The 16,966-nt window shown below is 42.7% G+C and overlaps 1 protein-coding gene across 1 annotated transcript in view; it reads right to left on the bottom strand.

Moving 5' to 3' along the window:
- Nucleotides 1-15,950, bottom strand: part of LOC112237890 (chromodomain-helicase-DNA-binding protein 4) — a gene marked incomplete in the record, with an annotated part of 82,449 nt that extends 66,499 nt beyond the window's left edge. Inside the window, 17 exon segments of the mRNA XM_042304975.1 lie at nt 1,880-1,966; nt 2,532-2,721; nt 7,241-7,416; nt 7,612-7,753; nt 7,842-7,934; nt 8,049-8,173; nt 8,324-8,441; nt 8,521-8,652; nt 8,907-9,048; nt 9,302-9,475; nt 9,827-9,948; nt 11,587-11,724; nt 11,856-12,056; nt 12,532-12,723; nt 12,843-12,942; nt 13,172-13,303; nt 15,871-15,950. Of these exon segments, the coding sequence (XP_042160909.1) occupies nt 1,880-1,966; nt 2,532-2,721; nt 7,241-7,416; nt 7,612-7,753; nt 7,842-7,934; nt 8,049-8,173; nt 8,324-8,441; nt 8,521-8,652; nt 8,907-9,048; nt 9,302-9,475; nt 9,827-9,948; nt 11,587-11,724; nt 11,856-12,056; nt 12,532-12,723; nt 12,843-12,942; nt 13,172-13,303; nt 15,871-15,941 (2,335 nt within the window).
- Between the last annotated feature and the right edge of the window lie 1,016 nt (nt 15,951-16,966).

Below are 16,966 nucleotides of genomic sequence, written 5' to 3'. Positions count from 1 at the left end.
TTCACTTTCTGTCATTTGTAGGAAAACACACAAGCAAACACTAATTCGAACTGGCACATAACAGAGATCCATTTATTTGCACAGACACAAACACACACTCATACAGTGCATTTGGAAATGTTACCCTTAATTTTGTTGCAAAGCATTATCATCATTTTGTGGAAATGTCATTTTGCAACAGTACCTCTTCAACCTCAGGAGGATGAAAAAATGTGTCTTTTCACCGAAAACCCCCACAGTTGACAATGCATGCCAGAGCAAAAACCAAGACATGAGGTCGAAGGAATTGTCCGTAGAGCTCCGAGACAGGATTGTGTCGAGCCACAGGTCTGGGGAAGAGTACCAAAACATTTCTGCAGCATTGAAGGTCCCCAAGAACACAGTGGCCTCCATCAATCTTAAATTGAAGAAGTTTGGAACCACCAAGACTCTTCCTAGAGCTGGCCGCCCGGCCAAACTGAGCAAGAACCCGATGGTCACTCTGACAGATCTCCAGAGTTCCTCTGTGGAGATAGGAGAACCTTTCAGAAGGTCAACCATATATCTGCAGCACTCCACCTATTTATTGCCTACCTCCTCACGCCATTTGCACACGCTGTATATAGACTTTCTTTTTATCTATTGTCTTATTGACTGTAAACTTGTTTATTCCACGTGTAACTCTGTGTTGTTGTATGTGTCGAACTGCTTTGCTTTATCTTGGCCAGGTCGCAGTTGTAAATGAGAACTTGTTCTCAACTAGCTTACCTGGTTAAATAAAAGGTGAAATATATAGAAAAATAAAAAAAAATTAGGCAGACCAAGATTCTCTGGTCTGATGAAACCAAGATTAAACTCTTTGGCCTGAATGCCAAGGTCACATCTGGAAGAAACCAGGTCCGCTCATCACCTGGCCAATACCATCCCTACGGTAAAGCATGGTGGTGCAACATCATGTCGTGGGGATGTTTGTCAGCGGCAGGGACTGGGAGACCAGTCAGGATCGGGGGAAAGATCAACAGAGCAAAGGACAGAGATCCTTGATGAAAACCTGCTCCAGAGCACTCAGGACCTCAGACCTTCCAACAGGACAACAACACGAAGCACACAGCCAAGACAATGCATGAGTGGCTTCAGGACAAGTCTCTGAATGTCCTTGAGTGGCCCAGCCAGAGCCCGGACTTGAACCTGATCAAACATCTCTGGAGAGACCTGAACATCTCTGGAGTGATACTCCCCATCCAACCTGACAGAGCTTGAGAGGATCTGCAGAGAAGAATGGGAGAAACTCCCCAAATACAGGTGCGCCAAACCTGGAGCGTCATCGAGGCTGTAATTGCTGCCAAAGGTGCTTCAACAAAGTACTGAGCAAAGGTTTGAATACTTATGTAAATGTGATATTTCAGTTTTTTTATTTTTTATAAATAATTTTGCAAAAATTTCAAAAAAACAGTTTTTGCTTTGTCATTATCATTAATTTGAATCAATTTTAGAATAAGGCTGTAATGTAACAAAATGTGAAGGGGTCTGAATACTTTCCAAATCCAAATCATGTCCAATCAAGTGAATTTACCACAGGTGGACTCCAATCAAGTTGTAAAAACATCTCAAGGATGATCAATGGAAACAGGATGCACCTGAGCTCAATTTCGAGGGTCTGAATACTTATGTAAATAATGTATTTCTGCAAAAATGTTGTTTAAAAAAAACGGTTTCCAATTTGTCATTATGGGGTATGTATTATGTATTATGGGGTGTGTAGATTGATGAGCAAAATGTTTTATTTAATACATTTTAGAATTAGGCTGTAACATAAAAACATGTTGGAAAAGGTGAAGGGTCTGAATACTTTCCGAATGCAATGTATTCAATTTGAATTCATGACAATAGTGTTTGTTACCTTCTGATCGCTCATCAAAGTCCTCATCTCCCTCCTCTGAGGCCACAGAGTAATCTGAGTTGTTGTCAGACTGATCCTCCTGCCAATCTGCTTATAGAATGGAGAGAGAGGTACGGGGAAGAGACATGATTAGCCAATCAGAGAGTTTTAGGACACAGACCACTCTGTTTTCAGGGGAGAAGGAAGAAAGAGTAAATAACAGATACAATCACAGACATATATTCACTTCAACCAACTTCACAAGAGAACTAAACTTGTCAATACCAAAGTCATTAACACGGTTGGGGTCACTTTATTGTCAATGGGAAATTGTCAAACATGAATTAAATTTCACTTCCTGAATTGGAATTGACACCAATCTTGTTAGAGACAGATAGGAGAGAGTACTGAGCCAGTAGGAAGGATACATCATGCCCATGCTTAATCCTAGAATACTACTAGAAACACCAAAAACACAGAGGACAGAGATGGGACATGGACAAACATGTAGTACAAACACAAACCATTAACACACACACACACGCTCCAATATAACACAACATATACACACTCTTATCCCACACACCCTACCCACCACACACATAAACACACGTTCACATCCACACACACAGAGTAGGTAAAAAAGGTTGCATTGTGCAGCGCTGTTCTGTACCCCGTCTACTACCTCGTTCCTCCTGAGAGCCGTCGTTGTAGTTGACAGGCTTGCGGGTCCTCTTGCCCTTTCCCAGGTTACGGGCCAGGTCCTCCTGCTGCTGCTCATAGTGGTGTCTCAGCAGTTTCTCCCAGTAGTCTGGGTCTACTGACTCCTCCTGTTTAATCACCTCACGCTGCACCTCCTCCTCCTGGACACACACACACACACACACACAGGTTAGCAATGATGGAAGAACTCGTATACTAACACACCCACACAGCTTAGTAATGATGGAAGACTCGTATACTAACACCCCCACAAAGGTTAGCAATGATGGAAGATCTCGTATACTAACACACACACAGGTTAGCAATGATGGAAGAACTCGTATACTAACACACCCACGAAGGTTAGCAGTGATGGAAGAACTCGTATACTAACTAACATACACACAGGTTAGCAATGATGGAAGAACTCGTATACTAACACACCCACACAGCTTAGTAATGATGGAAGAACTTGTATACTAACACACACACACAGCTTAGTAATGATGGAAGAACTCGTATACTAACACACCCACACAGCTTAGTAATGATGGAAGAACTTGTATACTAACACACCCACACAGCTTAGTAATGATGGAAGAACTCGTATACTAACACCCCCACAAAGGTTAGCAATGATGGAAGATCTCGTATACTAACTAACATACACACAGGTTAGCAATGATGGAAGAACTCGTATACTAACACACCCACACAGCTTAGTAATGATGGAAGAACTTGTATACTAACACCCCCACAAAGGTTAGCAATGATGGAAGAACTCGTATACTAACACACCCACGAAGGTTAGCAGTGATGGAAGAACTCGTATACTAACACCTCCACAAAGGTTAGCAATGATGGAAGATCTCGTATACTAACTAACATACACACAGGTTAGCAATGATGGAAGAACTCGTATACTAACACACCCACACAGGTTAGCAATGATGGAAGAACTCATATACTAACACACAGGTTTGCAATAATGGAAGAACTCGTATACTAACACACAGGTTAGCAATGATGGAATAACTCATATACTAACACACAGGTTAGAAATGATGGAAGAACTCAAATACTAACACACCCACACAGGTTAGCAATGATGGAAGAACTTGTATACTAACACACAGGTTAGCAATGATGGAAGAACTCGTATACTAACACACAGGTTAGCAATGATGGAAGAACTCGTATACTGACACACCCACACAGGTTAGCAATGATGGAAGAACTCGTATACTAACACACCCACGAAGGTTAGCAATGATGGAAGTACTCGTATACTAACTAACACACACACAGGTTAGCAATGATGGAAGAACTCGTATACTAACTAACACACCCACAGGTTAGCAATAATGGAAGAACTCATACTAACACACACACGAAGGTTAGCAATGATGGAAGAACTCGTATACTGACACACCCACACAGGTTAGCAATGATGGAATAACTCGTATACTAACACATCCACACAGGTTAGCAATGATGGAAGAACTCGTATACTAACTAACACACACAGGTTAGCAATGATGGAAGAACTCGGATACTAACACACACAAAGGTTAGCAATGATGGAAGAACTCGGATACTAACTAACACACACACACACACACACAGGTTAGCAATGATGGAAGAACTCATATACTAACACACACAAAGGTTAGCAATGATGGAAGAACTCGGATACTAACTAACACACACACACACACACACAGGTTAGCAATGATGGAAGAACTCATATACTAACACACACAAAGGTTAGCAATGATGGAGGAATTCGTATACTAACACACACAAAGGTTAGCAATGATGGAAGAACTAGTATACTAACTAACACACACACACACACACAGGTTAGCAATGATGGAGGAATTAATATACTAACACACACAAAGGTTAGCAATGATGGAAGAACTAGTATACTAACTAACACACACACAGGTTAGCAATGATGGAGGAATTAATAACTAACACACACAAAGGTTAGCAATGATGGAAGAACTAGTATACTAACTAACACACACACAGGTTAGCAATGATGGAGTAATTCGTATACTAACACACACAAAGGTTAGCAATGATGGAAGAACTAGTATACTAACTAACACACACAGGTTAGCAATGATGGAAGAACTAGTATACTAACTAACACACACAGGTTAGCAATGATGGAAGAACTAGTATACTAACTAACACACACACAGGTTAGCAATGATGGAAGAACTAGTATACTAACTAACACACACAAAGGTTAGCAATGATGGAAGAACTAGTATACTAACACACACAAAGGTTAGCAATGATGGAAGAACTAGTATACTAACTAACACACACAGGTTAGCAATGATGGAAGAACTAGTATACTAACTAACACACACAGGTTAGCAATGATGGAAGAACTAGTATACTAACTAACACACACACAGGTTAGCAATGATGGAAGAACTAGTATACTAACTAACACACACAGGTTAGCAATGATGGAAGAACTAGTATACTAACTAACACACACAGGTTAGCAATGATGGAAGAACTAGTATACTAACTAACACACACAAAGGTTAGCAATGATGGAAGAACTAGTATACTAACTAACACACACAAAGGTTAGCAATGATGGAAGAACTAGTATAATAACTAACACACACAAAGGTTAGCAATGATGGAAGAACTAGTATACTAACTAACACACACACAGGTTAGCAATGATGGAAGAACTAGTATACTAACACACACAAAGGTTAGCAATGATGGAAGAACTAGTATACTAACTAACACACACAAAGGTTAGCAATGATGGAAGAACTAGTATACTAACTAACACACACACAGGTTAGCAATGATGGAAGAACTAGTATACTAACTAACACACACACAGGTTAGCAATGATGGAAGAACTAGTATACTAACTAACACACACAGGTTAGCAATGATGGAAGAACTAGTATACTAACACATCCACACAGGTTAGCAATGATGGAAGAACTAGTATACTAACTAACACACACAGGTTAGCAATGATGGAAGAACTAGTATACTAACACACACAGGTCAGCAATGATGAAAAAACTAACTAACACACAAACAGGTTAGCGAGATGGAAGAACTCGTATACTAACACACATGTTGACTTATGATGGAAGAACTCGTATACTAACACACATGTTGACATATGATGGAAGAACTCGTATACTAACACACATGTTGACATATGATGGAAGAACTCGTACACTAACACACACAGGTTAGCAATGATGGAAGAACTAGTATACTAACTAACACACACACAGGTTAGCAATGATGGAAGAACTAGTATACTAACACACACAGGTCAGCAATGATGAAAAAACTAACTAACACACAAACAGGTTAGCGAGATGGAAGAACTCGTATACTAACACACATGTTGACTTATGATGGAAGAACTCGTATACTAACACACATGTTGACATATGATGGAAGAACTCGTATACTAACACACATGTTGACATATGATGGAAGAACTCGTACACTAACACACACAGGTTAGCAAAGATGTAAGAACTTGTATACTAACTAACACAAACACAGGTTAGCAATGATGGAAGAACTCGTACACTAACTAACACACACCGGTTAGCAATGATGGAAGAACTTGTATACTAACTAACACACACACACACACACACACACACACACACACACACACACACACACACACACAGGTTAGCAATGATGGAAGAACTTGTATACTAACACACAGGTTAGCAATGATGGAAGAACTCGTATACTAACTAACACACACACACACAGGTTAGCAATGATGTAAGAACTCATATACTAACTAACACACACCGGTTAGCAATGATGTAAGAACTCGTATACTAACACACACACACACACACACACACACACACACACACACACACACACACACACACACACACACACACACACACACACAGGTTAGCAATGATGGAAGAACTTGTATACTAACACACAGGTTAGCAATGATGGAAGAACTCGTATAATAACTAACACACACACACAGGTTAGCAATGATGTAAGAACTCATATACTAACTAACACACACAGGTTAGCAATGGTGGAAGTACTTATATACTAACACACACACACACAGGTTAGCAATGATGGAAGAACTCATATACTAACATACAGGTTAGCAATGATGGAAGAACTCATATACTAATACCCAGGTTAGCAATGATGGAAGAACTCATATACTAACACACAGGTTAGCAATGATGGAATAATTTATATACTAACACACACACAGGTTAGCAATGATGGAAGAACTCATATACTAACACACACACAGGTTAGCAATGATGGAAGAACTCATATACTAACACACACACAGGTTAGCAATGATGGAAGAACTCATATACTAATACCCAGGTTAGCAATGATGGAAGAACTCATATACTAACACACACACAGGTTAGCAATGATGGAAGAACTTGTACACACACACACACACACACACACACACACACACACACACACACACACACACACACGCCACACACACACACACACACACACACACGATGGAAGAACTTGTACACAAACACATTCAAGTGTAATAACACAGACTCAGAAGTATGGTCATCTCTCCTGTTCATCACCTTCCACAGTATCTCTCTCTCACACACACACACACACACACACCTCCTCCTCCTCGTCCTTGACGACGTATTGGGCCACTTTGAAGGAGCTGAGGTACTCGTTCATGCTCTGGATCTCTGTGTCCTCAGTGGACTCTGACTCCTGGTTCCTGTCCAGCAGTCTGTCTATGGCCTTGTCATCATAATGGATGACCTGGCTGTCATCCTCCTTGTTGTCCCCTGAGACGGAAAGGGACAAGGAAAGAGAGTGGTATACAATGAAAGAGTGTGTAAGAAAGACTGGAGAGGCCACACACCTAGTTTCCAGGTTGTTAGTTTGAAGGAAAACCAGCGGGCAATACGGCCCCCGACAACGGGAATGACTACCTGTTTGGAGTGGACTGACCTGGTTATGGTTAGTAGTTAGTGACTCACCCTCTCCCAGCTCGTCCTTGAACAGCTCCTCTGTTCCAAACTTGAGGATGTCATCCAGCTCCTGTTTAGACATGGAACCTGTCTTACTGCCCAGCCCAGGACGCACCACCAGGTGGGTCAACATCATCTTCTTCTTAGCCACCTGGAGGAGAGGATGAGAGGAGAATTAGTGTCTGTCTTTTACCTACCATTCTGTATGAGTCTGGTAGGCCTTGGTATACTGGGTTTACCTGAGTGATCCGCTCTTCCACAGACGCCTTGGTAACGAAGCGATAGATCATAACCTTCTTATTCTGACCAATCCTGTGAGCTCTGCTGAATGCCTGAGAGAGGGGAAGAGGAGAGGTGAGCAGGAGGTGTGCTTCAAGTGTGTGTGTGTGTGTGTGTGTGTGTGTGTGTGTGTGTGTGTGTGTGTGTGTGTGTGTGTGTGTGTGTACCTGGATGTCGTTGTGGGGGTTCCAGTCGGAGTCGTAGATGACGACGGTGTCGGCGGTTGCCAGATTGATGCCCAAACCTCCCGCTCTGGTAGAGAGCAGGAAGGCAAACTGAGGGGCGCCAGGAGCTGAGGAGAGAGAGAGAGGAGAAGGGAGACAAAGAGGGAGGGAGGTGACAAAAGACAAATAGAAACTTCCAATTCATATTTTTTCCCAGTTAAAGTTACTGTTCCAATTGTGCTGTCGTTAGTGTATGAACCCATGTGTGTGTGTCTCACCGTTGAAGCGGTCGATGGCCTCCTGTCTCATGCCCCCCGTTACACCTCCATCAATCCTCTCGTACTTATAACCCTCGTTCTCCAGGAAGTCCTCCAGCAGGTCCAACATCTTAGTCATCTACCAGGAGACAGAGACAGTTAGTGTGTGTGTGTGTGTGTGTGTGTGTGTGTGTGTGTGTGTGTGTGTGTGTGTGTACCTGAGAGAAGACGAGCACTCTATGCCCTCCCTCCTTGAGTTTAACCATCATCTTTTGCAGCAGAGTCAGTTTCCCAGAAGCCCTTGTTAGGGCACTGCCCTCATACATTCCGTTTGGAATCTTTGGCGCCTCCTGCAGGAGATTAATCAATCAAACATCAGTCCTTTACTTAATTAAAGCTCATCATCAAGCAGACTGCATCCAGATCAAAAGCATCTTAACACATTCTGTTTAGTCTGTTAGGTTAAGTTTTGGAAATATAACAAACCAAATCATATACATTCAATAAAATATTTACTCGTATACAAACACACAGATTGATGCCCTCCTTCAAGCACCGAATCAATGGTATGGTCCATGTCTCTGAGAATGGGTTGAGATCGTACCATTGCGGCTCCGGGAAAGAGGTAGGGGTGGTTGCAACACTTCTTGAGGTCCATGACCACGTTGAGCAGGGACACTTGGTTTCCTCCTCCACGAGTGTTCAGGGCGTCAAAGTTACGCGTCAAGATGAACTTGTAGTACTTCCTGCATCACACAATTAAATTAATACCCGAAAACAAGAAATAGAAGCCAACATGCGACTTCTGCAACACTACAATTCTGACATTCAATCCTCTATTTCCTTATTCTCTATACTTCTCCGCTCATTAGCACTGATTGTACTGCACTGTTGAGGGAGATAGCAAGTAAGCATTTTGCGTGACGAACGTGACGAATCCAATTTGATTTGATTGCAAGCACCATCCTCCCCACCCACCCTCCCCTTCTCATCACTTACTTCTGCATGGGGCTGAGCTCCACTCGTAGGATGAGCTCTGTCTTGGAGGGCATGTGTTTGAAGACGTCAGCCTTCAGTCTCCTGAGCATGTGTGGTCCCAGCATGTCATGCAACTTCTTGATCTGGTCTTCTTTGGCGATGTCAGCAAACTCTTCCAGGAACCCCTCTAGGTTACTGCAGAGCAGAGAGGGAGAGAAGAGGGGAGGGGACTTTTGTTATTGTTTTGGTTACTGGATTTGTTCAAAAAGAAACATCAGGACCTCAAAACACTCAGCATTAGCAGCACTCTCACACACACACACGCGCACACACAAAACACACACACAAAACACACACACACACACACACACACGCAAAACACATACACACAAAATCTGTCGTTCTACCCCTGAACAGGCAGTTAACCCACTGTTCCTAGGCCGTCATTGAAAATAAGAATTTGTTCTTAACTGACTTGCTAGTTAAATAAAGGTTAAAAAAAAAAATACATTTTAAACACACACACAGTAGTGAAGGCATACTGACTTGAATCTCACTGGGGTGAGGAAGTTGAGCAGGTGGAAGAGTTCCTCCAGGTTGTTCTGTAGAGGTGTACCAGTCAGCAGCAGCTTGTGCTGGAGAGGGTAGTTATTCAGAATCCTAAAGAACTACACATAGAGAGAGATAGAGACAGCGTTTTATACTTCCGCTGTCCTCTTCACAAAACAGAGTGATCTCTCATCTTTGACTGGTTATAACCATAACTATACTAATAAACGCTGTATTCAGTATGCAAGGATATGTCATACTAGAATGGTTATGGTACTGGTTATGACTATAATGGTTATGGTACTGCTTATGACTATAATGGTTATGGTACTGCTTATGACTATAATGGTTATGGTACTGCTTATGACTATAATGGTTATGGTACTGGTTATGGCTATAATGCTTATGACTATAATGGTTATGGTACTGGTTATGACTATAATGGTTATGACTATAATGGCTATGGTACTGCTTATGACTATAATGGTTATGGTACTGGTTATGACTATAATGGTTATGGTAGTGGTTAAGACTATAATGGTTATGGTACTGGTTATGACTATACTGGTTATGGTAGTGGTTGAGACTATACTGGTTATGACTATAATTGTTATGGTACTGGTTATGACTATAATGGTTATGGTACTGGTTATTGAATATAATGGTTATGGTACTGGTTATGGTACTGGTTATGACTATACTGGTTATGGTACTGGTTATGACTATAATGGTTATGGTACTGGTTATTGAATATAATGGTTATGGTACTGGTTATGACTATAATGGTTATGGTACTGGTTATGACTATACTGGTTATGGTACTGGTTATGACTATAATGGTTATGGTACTGGTTATGACTATAATGGTTATGGTACTGGTTATGACTATAATGGTTATGGTACTGGTTATGACTATAATGGTTATTGTACTGGTTATGACTATAATGGTTATGGTACTGGTTAAGACTGTAATGGTTATGGTACTGGTTATGGCTATAATGGTTATGATACTGGTTAAGACTATAATGGTTATGGTACTGGTTATGACTATAATGGTTATGGTAGTGGTTGAGACTATACTGGTTATGGTACTGGTTATGACTATAATTGTTATGGTACTGGTTATGACTATAATGGTTATGGTACTGGTTATTGAATATAATGGTTATGGTACTGGTTATGACTATAATGGTTATGGTACTGGTTATGACTATAATGGTTATGGTACTGGTTAAGACTATAATGGTTATGGTACTGGTTATGACTATAATGGTTATTGTACTGGTTATGACTATAATGGTTATGGTACTGGTTAAGACTGTAATGGTTATGGTACTGGTTATGGCTATAATGGTTATGATACTGGTTAAGACTATAATGGTTATGGTACTGGTTATGACTATAATGGTTATGGTAGTGGTTGAGACTATACTGGTTATGGTACTGGTTATGACTATAATTGTTATGGTACTGGTTATGACTATAATGGTTATGGTACTGGTTATTGAATATAATGGTTATGGTACTGGTTATGACTATAATGGTTATGGTACTGGTTATGACTATACTGGTTATGGTACTGGTTATGACTATAATGGTTATGGTACTGGTTATGACTATAATGGTTATGGTACTGGTTAAGACTATAATGGTTATGGTACTGGTTAAGACTATAATGGTTATGGTACTGGTTATGACTATAATGGTTATTGTACTGGTTATGACTATAATGGTTATTGTACTCGTGTGTGTTTGACCTTTGACTGGTTGTTCTTCAGCCTGTGTGCCTCATCCACCACCAGACAGGCCCAGTCTATGGAGCCCAGCACAGCCTGGTCTATAGTGATCAGCTCATAGGACGTCAGCAGGACATGGAACTTTACCGATGAGTCTTTCTGCCGGGGGACAGAGAGAGAGGAAGGGGGCAAAGGATTAGGGGGTAACAACAAAGATATCATGAACAACAATAACAACCATGACAGCACCTTATCAGTCTCCCCATCCTCCCATCCCATTCGTCTCTCACCCTCATCTTAGAGGCCTTCTTGCCCCCCCGGATGGCATTGCCCTCGAAGGAGAACTCGTTTTCTCTGATGACGGCTCTGCTGTCCTTGTCTCCTACGTAGGTCACCACGTACATGTCTGGGGCCCACAACTCAAACTCTCTCTCCCAGTTAATGATGGTGGACAGGGGGGCGCTCACCAGGAACGGGCCCTTTGAATGACCCTGGAGAGGTGGAAGGTCAGGGGTTAATAGGTGAGTGAGTAAAACACTTCAGGTGAATCAGAAAAGAGAAGTGCCTAAGTCCGATTTACATGCTCTGCCCTTATCCCCTAACATTGGACTGATCATTCACGTCACTAGGTATTTAGCAGTAGGGTAATAACTCAACCTAGCATTCTGATAAGACTAGGTGGACTTTGCTTGTATTTGTCCCAGCCTGCCTTTAGGACAGAGTCCCTCTTTTTGGACTAGTTCCCTTTGATGGGCGGTTTTATTGTTTGTCCAGGGTTTGGCGGTACCCCCACTGAAATGATTGATAAGGGAAGGCAGACTGGACGAGAGACACAAACGTACATACAAACAAGATATCACTCTCTCTCTCACACACACTCTGAAACACATCGCTGTGGAATCAGATGACCACATCCTTTTGCCTATCCAGCACACACAGACCCCAATACAGACCCTACCAACACACCTCTTTGTAGAGTGAGTAGAGGAAGACAGCGGTCTGGACAGTCTTGCCTAGACCCATCTCATCAGCCAGTATAGTGTCAGTGGCCTGAGCCCAGGAGAAACGCAGCCAGTTGAGACCCTCCAGCTGGTAGGGGTGCAGCGTTCCTCCTGTAGTGTCCAGGTAGTCTGGCTGATGGTCAAACTTGATGGTGGGCTGGAGGGGAAGTGGAAGTGGACATCTTCATTTACATTACAGAGCAGAATCATGAATCAATGTGAATGGAATATTTGGAAGATTCGCATGAAAAGGAACAAGGAAGTGCCCGTACTTACATCCACCACAGGGTTAGCAGGGGGTTTCTCACTCTTCTTCACTTTAGCTATCTTCTTCAGCTTCTTACCAGGCCTGCCCTCATCTCCCAACATCAACTCTCTGAGAGAGAGAGAGAGAGAGAGAGAGAGAGAGAGAGAGAGAGAGAGAGAGAGAGAGAGTGATGGAAGAGGGGTAGGTAGAGCAAGATGGAAGACATGAAGAGGATTAGATTATTGCTTCAGGTTACTTACTATAGGTTGCTATAGGTTACTATAGGTTGCTATAGGTTACTATAGTTATCTGAGTTTTGTGTGCATGTATTGTTGAGTGTGTGCGTGTTTGTGTGTACCTGTGGTTCCAGTAGGTCTGCTTGTATTGGTCGTACTCTGGGATGTCCATCTCCTCACTCTCCCAGGAGGCCTGGTCGTAGGCCAGATCCCTCCACTTGATCAGGTAGTGCACGTTGTTCCTCTTATCCACACTGGAGAGAGGAGGAGGGGAAGGAGAATGATGATATTATGGTTTACATCTGTATTGATACAAATAGGATACAGAGATGTTAAACAAACTATTGCCATTTTTACAACAAATAAACAGCCTTTTCCTTTACAGAACTGACTATGACATGCCTGTGTTAGGAGGTAGTATGTTTTCGTCTCTGCGTTAGACCACTCGATTTCGTCTCTGCATTATATTGGCATCGAACATGTCACCCTCCCTAGGGGAGGGGTGACCTTGATAATTTATTGTTAAAACGAGAGGCTGCCTGGATCTTTCACTTAAACCCTCTAGTGACACCCCATCCCGTGAACGGGACCGGTGTCATCATCTGACACTAATTAGCATAACGCAACGGACATAAATCTTCCTAGAAAATATTCCTATTCATGAAAATCACAAGTGAAATATATTGGAACACAGCTTAGCCTTTTGTTAATCACCCTGTCATCTCAGATTTTCAAAATATGCTTTACAGCCAACGCTAGACAAGCATTTGTGTAAGTTTATAATAGCCTAGCATAGCATAATGCCTTGCTAGCAGCAAGCAACCTTGTCACGGAAATCAGAAAAGCAATCAAATTAAATTGTTTACCTTTGATGAACTTCGGATGTTTTCACTCACGAGACTCCCAGGTAGATAGCCAAAGTTCATTTTTTCCCAAAATATTATTTTTGTAGGCGAAACAGCTCAGTTTGTTCTTCACGTTTGGCTGAGAAATCGGCCGGAAATTGCGGTCACCACAACGCCAAATTATTTTTCCAAATTAGCTCCATAATATTGACAGAAACATGGCAAACGTTGTTTAGAATCCATCCTCAAGGTGTTTTTCTAATATCTATTCGATAATATATCCGTCGGGACAATTGCTTTTTCTCTAGGACCGATTGGAGTAATGGCTACCTCTGCACTTTACGCGAGAATCTCTCTCGGAGCCACCATGTGACCACTTACGCAATGTGCCCCCATACGGCTATTCTTCAACAGAAATGCGTAAAACTATGTCACAATGCTGTAGACACCTTGCGGAATACGTAGAAAGCGTAAGCTCGTTGATGGTACATTCACAGCCATATAGGGAGTCATTGGAACGCAGCGCTATCAAAACCTGGGGCACTTCCGGATTGGATTTTTCTCAGGCTTTCGCTTGCAACATCAGTTCTGTTATACTCACAGACAATATCTTTACAGTTTTGGAAACGATAGAGTGTTTTCTATCGAAAGCTGTCAATTATATGCATATTGTAGCATCTTTTCCTGACAAAATATCCCGTTTAAAACGGGAACGTTTTTTTCCCAAAAATGAAAATACTGCCCCCTAACACCAACAGGTTTTAAAGACCCTTGCTCCCTTCGGTCTCAACGTAGACTTTGATCTGAAGCCATTCTTGTGATTATTGTGACTTTGCCATTGTAATTGTTTGTAAGCTCGTGTAGTCAAATTAATTTATGATCGTATGCTATCCATTTGTTGTTTGTATGCTGTTCTTTGTATGCCATTTTAATATTTGATAATTAACCAACGATATTAGGCCACTCTTGGCCATGATTACAGACACCTGTGTCTTTTGACACTACATAAACGAGTCATCCCGCAGTGTTTGTGATTATACCCTGATGAAGACAGCTTGGCTGTCAAAACGTTAGTAATTACATTTTTGCATCTGAGCTCCTAGAGTGTGCGACTCTCTTTTATTTTCAAGTTTTCTACTCCGCTAGCCAGCACCTCGCCTAAGAAGGTGTGTGTTTACCTCTAGTGTTAGCGTGTGAATCCCAGGTGTGTGTGTGTGCTAGCGTGTTCATCCCAGGTGTGTGTTAGTGTGTGTATCCCAGGTGTGTGTGTGTTAGCGTGTGTATCCCAGGTGTGTGTGTGTTAGCGTGTGAATCCCAGGTGTGTGTGTGTAAGCGTGTGTATCCCAGGTGTGTGTGTGTTAGCGTGTGAATCCCAGGTGTGTGTGTGTGTGTGCTAGCGTGTTTATCCCAGGTGTGTGTGCGTGTTAGCGTGTGTACCCCAGGTGTGTGTGTGTGTTAGCGTGTGTACCCCAGGTGTGTGTGTGTTAGCGTGTGTATCCCAGGTGTGTGTGCGTGTTAGCGTGTGTACCCCAGGTGTGTGTGTGTGTTAGCCTGTGTACCCCAGGTGTGTGTGTGTTAGCGTGTGCACCCCAGGTGTGTGTGTGTGTGTTAGCGTGTGTACCCCAGGTGTGTGTGTGTTAGCGTGTGTACCCCAGTTGTGTGTGTGTTAGCGTGTGTACCCCAGGTGTGTGTATTAGTGTGTGTATCCCAGGTGTGTGTGTGTTAGCGTGTGTATGTGTTAGCGTGTGTATCCCAGGTGTGTGTGTTTGTTAGCGTGTGTATCCCAGGTGTGTGTGTTAGTGTGTGTGCCCCAGGTGTGTGTGTGTTAGTGTGTGTGCCCCAGGTGTGTGTGTGTGTTAGCGTGTGTATCCCAGGTGTGTGTGTTAGCGTGTGTATCCCAGGTGTGTGTGTGTTAGTGTGTGTACCCCAGGTGTGTGTGTTAGTGTGTGTATCCCAGGTGCCTGTGTGTGCGCTACCTGTGGTTGAGGATGCGGTGGATCATGAGCCACTCCATCTTGACTCCGTAACGGTAGAACTCCTCCTCCATGTGAACATACAGGGGTCCTTGTTCTTCCTCTTAGTGCTCTTGTCATCATCCCCTCCCCTCCGAAGTCCACCAGCGGGGGCTCGTCCATGTCTGTCTTCCTCTGGTAGTTACGGAACATCACCTGGCAGTTCAGCTCCAACTTGAGGGAGGGAAAGAGTGAAGAGGAAAAAGATGAGTCTACTCTCTATTTAGTACTTAAGGATGAAGACATTGAGCCTAGGGCTGTTGCGGTGACCGTATTACCGCCACACCGGCAGTCATGACGGCAGTAAAATTCCATGTAATCCTTTTATGCACTCTGGACATGCTTTGGTAGTACCCAACTTACTACCCAACTACCATCAGGTCCTAATGGTCTGGTACTCAGGGCTCTATTGTCCCTCCATCAGTTCCTAATGGCCTGGTACTCTAGGCTCTATTGTCACTCCATCAGGTTCTAATGGCCGGGTATTCAGGGCTCTGTTGTTCCTCCATCAGGTCCTAACTGCCTCGTACTCAGGGCTCTATTGTCTCTCCATCAGTTCCTAATGGCCTGGTACTCAGCACTCTATTGTTGCTCCATAACGTCCTAATGGCCTGGTACTCGGGGCTCTATTGTCCCTCCATCAGGTCCTAACGGCCTGGTACTCCGGGCTCTATTGTTTCTCCATCAGTTCCTAATGGCCTGGTACTCAGGGCTCTATTGTCCCTCAGTCAGGTCCTAATGGCCGGGTATGCAGGGCTCTGTGTTCCTCCATCAGGTCCTTAACGGCCTGGTACCCCCGGCTCTATTGTCTCTCCATCAGTTCCTAATGGCCTGGTACTCAGGGCTCTATTGTCCCTCAGTCAGGTCCTAATGGTCTGGTACTCAGGGCTCTATTGTACCTCTAACCACTCTGACATCAAAGCAAATGCAATGGGAAATCACATCAAACACTTATCAAAACAGAAGGCCTATCATACCTTTAAAACTCACCTCACTGTGATGATTTGAAGAAACAAATTTAACAGCAGGTTGAAACAGTATAAAACATGGTTGTTGTGAA

This window comes from Oncorhynchus tshawytscha, linkage group LG23 (assembly GCF_018296145.1).
Source record: "Oncorhynchus tshawytscha isolate Ot180627B linkage group LG23, Otsh_v2.0, whole genome shotgun sequence".
Taxonomy (NCBI): Eukaryota; Metazoa; Chordata; class Actinopteri; order Salmoniformes; family Salmonidae; genus Oncorhynchus; species Oncorhynchus tshawytscha.
Note: the sequence above shows the minus strand (reverse complement) of the source record. Positions and strands in the feature narration are given on the sequence as shown.